Below are 8,688 nucleotides of genomic sequence, written 5' to 3'. Positions count from 1 at the left end.
ACATTCAATGATGGAATGACCCTCAAAGGAAGAAAAGCCTAAGGTATACTAATTGATAAGGTAGAAAAAAGAGAGCCTTAAAGTCTGCAACTTGGGCGAGCCACCCACACAGTATGCAGGACTTCAATGTTGTTTATTTACATATATTAACATTGCTAATGGCATTTGAATGGGCTTATGATGCAGATTATAAAAACTTGGTTATATACAGGTTAGTACCACAAGTAGAATTGTCTTGGCAAATTAAAACCAAACCTCACTTTCTTCCTATATCCTCACACATTTAACCATTTATTAGCCCTAGATTTCCTTTAGACAGAAATCAAACCAGGCCAATCTGGTTTCTGCTTATCGAAATCATCATTTGTATTTTACTAAGAGGGTTTCTTTAACTGTTTTTTTTCTAAGTTACCGGTTTCTTAGCTGCACGCCCAGGTTCTGGTCCTGGTACGTTCCTGGTACGTTCCTGGGTTTGCCCAGGTTAAGGATTGTGTTTTTAAGTTTTTTAAGATATGAACATTACATCATAACACATAATTCACAGAGACTGAACAGCAAGCAATAGACGTAATCAATGAAAGTAAATAACAGTTATTTATGACTGCAGATGAGTGATTTGTTAGTTTAAATTTGTTCATATATTTGATCTTTGTATAACAAATTTATAATTCACATTGATCAGCATTCATTCGAACAGATGAACATACTAGTTGTATGTATATATTTATAGTACTAAGAAATCCAGACCCCCAAAAAAAATTTAGCCAAATTGACAAACCGGATCTTTATCCCGAACCTGCAACTTATGTTTTCTTCATTCAACGAGAAAAAAAAGGATAGTTATTGTTGGGTAAACATCTGATCTACATTTAATCATGGGTCTTAGTATTTAAACGTACCTAGCACCTAGAGAAATCTTAATCTATATCTCCTTCCTTATATCCATTACCATTACAACTAAGCCGAAAACATCATTGCGCAGTCAGTTATTAAAACAGGGAACAATTAAGCCTTATGCTATGTCAAATTCAACCACCTTTGGCATGCCTCCCATGAAGCTTATATAGACTCCCTGTTTCTATGTTGCCCTGTCTTTCCTGTAAAGAAGCTACTAGAGTTTAGAGTTCATGGTTCAGTTTCTTATCTGATTTTTCTCTATTTGCATCTTTTGTACTAACTGTCAATAAATTTAGACAGAACCAATTAGCATTAATTCATACAGCACATCACAAACACATAATTTAAGTTATATATAGAAAAGCTCAATACTGTAATGCCATACAAAATATTTTCCTCCACACTACATATTTAAACTTCTTAAATAGTCTCCATATGCTTATTAATAACACCCTTAAAGTTCTATGTCAGAATATGCATATTAATACCTTCAAAGTTTTTATGGGTCACTAAGCAAAGCTTATGCACTCAAATCATTTGTCATGTTCTCAATAACAGTATACTCGTAACTTAAACATTGTTAAGTCAAGCTTCTGCATCGAGATCACTCGTCATCGTAAGATTTGCGATGATGGTGACCATGGTGATGTTGCTGCTCCTTCCTTTCTTCATAGTCATCACCCTGTCACGTGAGCATTTCAAAAAGAACTTTTAGCCTCTTAAAAAACTACATACATGGAAGTAAAATCAATAACAAATTATCCATGTTCGGCTTAAAATAAAAGATTATAAATAGAAAAATGCATACAACCTTCCAATCCTTGTAGCATTCACCTTTGTGAACAAGAAAGGAATTTTGACATCTCTTATAATCTAAAGTATACAACCTTTCAATCAAGCAACCAAAACTTATAAACAAGAGGCAAAAAAATTCATAAACTTATAGTCTATAGAGTTGTCTGAGAGGATCAGGGCATGGACATCTGTTTTAAAATTAGCAGTGCAAAACAGAAAAAATTGACATGTCGCTATTATAAATTTTGAACTTATCCCTATATCAAAACAGGCCTTGAGTCAAAAGGTTAAGAATTACTCAAACAGACCATAAAACGAAAAAACTTTGTAAGCTAAAACCCATGTAGGATATAACAGATCTCTAAAGATGAGGATGAAAACCAGAGAATCAACTTTAACTTTTAAATTTCCTTAAAGCTCAACCTGCATTATTTCGTGAGCCTTTTAAGTCTAAAAACTATTTCTATAAGTGGGAGGCCACTCTTGAATTAGGAGTCTCATGAGGGGCTTGAACTCTATTTTAAGAAAGAGGTGGTCTCATGAATAAATTATATATTCATGAGACCACCAATTTTCTTAAATTTCGGAATTTAAATTTTTAAGCTGAATTACAATACAAAATTCATGTGATCAGCAGCTTTAAAATTTTCTTAAAAAATCTCAACAACTCCAACTCTATTTTTAAGGAAATCCCCTCCATAAGACCCCAGTCTAACTAAACACTCTGATCAATGAATATTTAAGCAGAAATATTTTAACATATACTAAAATAATTCTTAACCCTTTGAAAGTTGGCAGTGAGAAAAAATCTTCTAGACCTAAAGTACAAGCATATCATCAATCCTTTGTTAACAAATATATTAGAATCCGGTCACATGGTACCAAATCTAATAGCAAGAAAAATTGGTGGCAGGGTCTAGATCTAACAATGTCACAACAAATATCTTAATCCAGCTCTTTCGTGCTCTGGAAAAACCGTTGAGCTGCTTAATCCAGCTCTTTCAGTTCTATAAACTGACAAAAAGACAAAGGAATCTACAAATACGAACAGGATAAATATTCTTTGTAAGCTATACTTATAAAACACCTAAATATCAGTAAGCAAAGAGATCGCTAAAATGTTCATGTACTGCTCTCCAAGTGTCAGGAGTAGGTTGTCAACTTAGTATTGATTAAAGATTAGATTGAAAGGCAATTAAGAATCATTTGTGAAGAATGTTTTCTGTTCGTTTTTAAGTTTAAAGAATTAAAAATGGGTTTGTGTGAATTATTATTCATGAAATATTTGTCAAAAAGTTTGATTTGAAAACTACACAGTTAAATCTTGATAGCAATATCATAATTTGACTTGTCGTGGAGAATATCTCCTATTTATCAATTGATGAACTACAAGGGGCTCTACAATGAATGGTTCAAAAGGCACAAAACTTGCTGAAGATTTTGCAAATGGGATAGCAAGCTAAGTGGACTTCACCTTGAGGGAAACTCCATGGTCAAACTCGCTTGAGTTGGAATGGTATTAGGATGGGTGACCTCCCCAAGAAGGCCCAATACTTCACCTTTGTGAGCATCATTTAGATGCAATGAGTGATAAGGTAATTCATTCTCATTAGAGATGGGTTCTTGTGAAGCACTACTCGTAAAACATGGATCAATTAGTTTGACTCAAACTACACAGTTGAATTCTGATAGAAATATCATAATTTGACTTGCTGTGGAAAATATCTCCTATTTATGTAAAGATGGCATGTTGAATGATCTTTAAACAATTACTTGTGCAAGCAATAATTTAACATGTTACTCACAAACTGTTAAATGAATTATAAAGAAATAACAGAAAAATTGACATAAATAAAATAACACTTTTTAATGACATATACAAGATCAGACAGTCTATAAGACCAGAGTTTGGAAAGAGCACTGTAACATCGAAGAGACCCAAACACAAAAACGATGCTACACTGTACATATAAAGAAATAACAGAAAAATTGACATAAATAAAATAACACTTTTTAATGACATATACAAGATCAGACAGTCTATAAGACCAGAGTTTGGAAAGAGCACTGTAACATCGAAGAGACCCAAACACAAAAACGATGCTACACTGTACACTTGTTATTCATATTTAGTATGCTAAGTCATCAATTACTTTAACCCATAAAGATTATCATGATGAATCTAAACTTTCGACTGATTATCATGATGCTGCAAACCAAAACAGAACATTTGGAACAAAACACAAATAATATTGCTAATTTGCTGGTAAACCAAATTGGCAAACTCCTTATTTAGCCATGTGTGCACTGCTATAAGCTTTAGTCCATATTTACGTGTGGACATTACAAATATTTATGTTCCAAAAAGAGTAGATTGCATTCTCCATTGCAGATCATCAAAGTACAAATTTTCTAATCATAGTAGTAGAAATGTTTTAATGTAAAACAGCAAAGGAAACTTTAAAAAGCAGAGAAATTCAAAGAATAGAAAAAACTAATGTCTAATGCAGCCAAAATCATCTCTTTTTTTTAAGTTAAAAAAAAAATTATTACGGGGTTTGCAGGCAGCGGCCCTCGGCTTGGTCGGGTACCCCTGGCGCATGATACAGGGCAGGTTCAAGAGGCAGAGCCCACATCGCCAAGAACACATCAAAGCTTTCAAGGTATATAGCTTTTTACGGAGCATGCCATTTTTATAAAATACAAAATAAAAAAATTTACTATTCTCCAAACCCTTTAAAAATGCAGGTGCACAGCCCATAAAACAATAAGTGAACAACGTAAAAACCAAAATTTTGACGAAGTTAAAAAATCAAGTATTTTACAGGCAAATTGAACAACTGGCGTCGAGAATCATGACAAAAATCAGAAGAAAAAAAAAGAAGCCTTGGGTATCTTGCTGGTGACCAAAGGGAAAAATGAGCCGCTAAATGGAAAAAAAAATAGAAGCATTACTTGTTGCGGCAGTTTATTTGTGATTAAATCGCAATTCCTGGAAACGTTGTGATCTAATCACAAATTAATCAGATTTCACAGACAATTTTGCCATCGAAAAATGTACCCAAATTTTATAAACAAACAGGCAGTCCAAGTCAGACAGATCGCCGATCTGCCCAGTAGTCGATTAGTTTATTTTTGGCAATTTCTATCAATATGGAAGAGGATTTGTTATTCATAAAGCTATCTTATATAAGAACATGAAGAATATTCATTCTGTTAAACTGACTGAAAACTTAATCTCAACAAGACTTGATTCTGGTGATAACTTTACCAACACACTATCACCAACACACTTTTTAGACTTTTATTAAAATCATATGCAAATTTTTCATATTGATCCAATAGAAACAACAGTACACTAGCTCCACTCTAATGCAGAAGAATACAAAATAAGAGCAATTTATAATATAAATTGTAGTGCAGAATAAAAATAAAACAATAAACAAAAGTATGTGGATTAAAATCTCTTTAATTACTGAATAAAATTTCAGCAACACTTGATTAACTTAGGGAGAAAAAAGTGGGAGCTCCAATTATTCAGGTTAGCTCCTATAGTACATGGGACCACGTCCCAAGGAAACAGAATAGATCTAGAAGTGATGGACCCACCCACGTGGAAGGAAAGTTTCAAACTAAATGGACTTTCCTTTATAGCCTAGAATCAAGATTAAAGAGATTGCAATCACAGAATCAAAAATGTAAAATGCTTGACAATATTCTCAGAAAGAGACAAATGTGATGAGCTAAAAATCTTTCAAAGAAACAATTGCAATTAACTTACATATTGAGGACGCCCATATTTCTCTCCCTTATCTTCTCCATAACTGGGTCTCTCGAATGTTGGAGCCTCCTCTTCTTGCTGGCAGTAAGAAGGCCTCTGAGGCTTCCTGTAACGCTCTGGATCCTCCTCTTCACTCTGCTGGTAAGAGCTTGGCCTCTCAAATCTAGGAGGCTGATCCTCTTCCTCTTCCTGCTTATGATAACTAGGCCTCCTCCATCCCTCGGGCTTCTCCTCCCCATACTCTTGAGTACTGGGTCTATTCCTACTGGGAGGCCTCTCCTCACCATACTCCTGAGGTGTAGGCCTGTTCCAACTTGGGGGCCTCTCCTCACCATATTCCTGAGGAGAAGGCCTGTTCCAACTGGGTGGCTTCTCCTCCCCATATTCTTGAGGTGGAGGCCTGTTCCAACTGGGTGGCTTCTCCTCCCCATATTCTTGAGGTGGAGGCCTGTTCCAACTGGGTGGCTTCTCCTCCCCATATTCTTGAGGTGTAGGTCTGTTCCAACTGGGGGGTCTTTCCTCAGATTCACCATACTCATTTGGCTGAGAGTCATAAGCAGGCTGAGGCTTGGGTAAATTGGGCTTTCCATAGCCACTGTACTCATCCGATTCACCATACTGATTGGACTCATAACCATATGCAGGCTTAGGCTTAGGCTTAGGCTTAGTGGGTCTCTCATAATCAGATCCACCTCCATACCCGGATGATTGGTGGGAAGGCTGTGATCCAGATCCCCATGTGGGTCTATCCTCATCTATGTGGGATTCTCCTTGCTCACTATAGGGATTGGATTCAGATCCATAGGAGAAGTCATGAGAATCATAGTCACCAGCAGTGGAGGGAGGATAGCAGGTCTCTTCAGAAGGGGGTCTGGGTCTGCCATAGTTAACAGCTTGATCATAACCCCCACTATAGGGGTGTGGATCATAATCATCAAAGTCGTCCACTGCATCACCGCGATCCTCATAGAATGAAGCCATTGAATTGATAAAGATGATCAACTCTTGTAAAAATCTCCTCTAGGCATATAACTATATATGGAGTGCTTCTATGCATGAAATGGAAGCTGCGCGTCGAGACCGTGTAGTCCCTTATAAAGACGATGGGTTATATTACAGCTCGACACTATCCGAATTGGGTCTCCCAATCGACTCCCCATGGTGGCTTTTCGAGGGTTGAATTCAATTAATATAAGCTAAATAAGTGTGGACGTGTCTGGCAATACATTATTTTGATTTAACAACTAACCTTTGATCTTACTTTCTGGATAGATTTTATAGGTTGTGGGGTAGGGTTAATGTTTGTTGATATTATAAAGATGTGGGGTAGGGTTGAAGGTTCTAGTGATACTATAAAGTAGAAGGAAGGATAAAGATCTTATAAATAAATTTATTTATTTTATTAGTATTTGTACTTTAAAGAGTTGTAAAAATAATATTGGTAGTAAATTATATGTAAAGTAATATTCCATCTAAAAATCAAATCATTCATTTTTTAAAAAACATATTTATATCATATCACGTGATATCAAAGTTTTTTTTTGATTGTATTATTATATAGATCTATAAAAAATACACAAGTTCAAAAAAGTAGTTGAAGAGTTTTTCATATGCAAAATAACATTTTGAAAATTATTTTCTACTAAAAATTATAAGGCAAGTGTTAAACTATTGAAAATTATTTCTCTGCCTAAGGAACTAAAAATTATTTGTCTAGATGGTTAAACCAAAGGTTTTTTCTCTTTTGTTTTGTCAAGGCCAATAATGTTGAGGTTGCTCTTAAGCGAGGCCCCTAGCTTGTCTATTCTTCCCTTTTAGTGTTCAAAACGTGGACTCATGACTTTGTCATCTCATACAACAAGTCTCTTTAAATCCCAATTTGGGTTGAGTGTCTTGGTCTCGCCTTACCTTGCTAGAACTTTCTAACCCAAATATGTCCTCATTAGACTCTATTGCTTGCATCAAACCTAAAGTATTTTACTTAGATCATCCTCACTAATGAGTTTTCCTAGAGATAAAACTCTCCAAGGACCTCAATGACATTATGAATAGATAGGTTGGCTAGACTCACTATTCTCAATGAGTGTAGTATATTGATCTACCCAATACATGATACCAATGTCAATCCTTCAAGCATAAAATTTGAAATTGCTCGTGAGGATCTCCTCAACCAAAGCCTTCGACACAACCCTTGCCAAGGTCAACGCCTCTTGGAAAATAAGAAGGTTGGTAAATCATGGTTAACTACTACAACAAGAGCCCAGATGCTTCAAAGTGGGCTCTCAAAGCCTTTGGATCAAGAGCTTCAATGTCACAAATGACTTCAAAACCCATTAATGATGGGAAATCTCCCATCTCCCATATTGGGGAACCATCTAGTGAAGTGACGAATAACCTAGTTGCTATATAACTAGTGAAAGGTCCTCCACTCTTCCCCTCCTCTTATAGGGTAGAGGAGGTTGCATAGTCCACTAGGGCACTTGGAAGAAGAAGAATCTCCATTGAAATGGTTTTTGGATTAAGATGGTTCCAAATCAAAAGTTAATGACTATGTTGGTGTGAAATTAGGGTTAGAGTTAAGATAATAAAACCACCATATGACCTAATTAACCATCACATTAAGGAGGACGTGAATCTAATAGATCTAGCCTTGATAGAGAAAGATTCTAATTAGATTCTAGGCTCCTTTGATATGGCTCTATCCTCACTAGTACATTTGGGGCTCAATTCCGACAACAGTTCGTCGGAATTCCGACTACAATTCATCAGAATTCCAACAGCATCCAGGTAATGTTTCGACGGTGAACATGACCGCCCATTTGGCGAGAATATCGTCGGATATGCAGCATCCTTGTTGGATGTTTCATGGGGGTCCATTGGACTTCCGACGATGTCCAACGGCAACCAGGGCATCCGCATCGGCAAGGATGTTGTATGTCTGACGGTTCGGGCGTTGGAATAAATTGGGTGGACGTCGGAATTATGACGGCCCCCTCACTACTTATCCGATGAGGATGCTATTGGGCATACAACATCCTCGTCGGATGCTTGGTGGATGGAAAGATTTGAACTGATTGACCAATACGATAATACTAAAGATTCATTATTCTGTATCAACCAACCAAACGATAATAAAAACAATTTGACAATCTAAGCATGCGACGGTTCGAGCATCGAATGCTTGGTGGATAGAAAGATTTGAACTGATTGACCAA

General features: G+C 36.2%; 1 protein-coding gene across 1 annotated transcript; it reads right to left on the bottom strand.

Moving 5' to 3' along the window:
• Positions 1–1,231: 1,231 nt before the first annotated feature.
• On the bottom strand, positions 1,232–6,696 carry LOC131026992 (uncharacterized protein At5g39570). The gene is made up of 2 exons (XM_057956997.2): positions 5,474–6,696; positions 1,232–1,579 (listed from the first exon to the last, which is right to left on the bottom strand). The coding sequence occupies exons 1-2, from the start codon at positions 6,452–6,454 to the stop codon at positions 1,502–1,504; spliced, it is 1,059 nt and encodes a 352-aa protein (XP_057812980.2). The 5' UTR covers positions 6,455–6,696; the 3' UTR covers positions 1,232–1,501.
• Positions 6,697–8,688: the final 1,992 nt, after the last annotated feature.

This window comes from Cryptomeria japonica, chromosome 10, assembly GCF_030272615.1.
Source record: "Cryptomeria japonica chromosome 10, Sugi_1.0, whole genome shotgun sequence".
Taxonomy (NCBI): Eukaryota; Viridiplantae; Streptophyta; class Pinopsida; order Cupressales; family Cupressaceae; genus Cryptomeria; species Cryptomeria japonica.
Note: the sequence above shows the minus strand (reverse complement) of the source record. Positions and strands in the feature narration are given on the sequence as shown.

Excerpts from the sequence above, each read along its gene's own strand:
- LOC131026992 (XM_057956997.2), bottom strand. The coding sequence starts at position 6,454 with ATGGCTTCATTCTATGAGGATCGCGGTGATGCAGTGGACGACTTTGAT. Across the intron at positions 1,580-5,473 it reads AATATGGGCGTCCTCAATAT|GGTGATGACTATGAAGAAAG; the intron begins GTAAGTTAATTG and ends CTCACGTGACAG.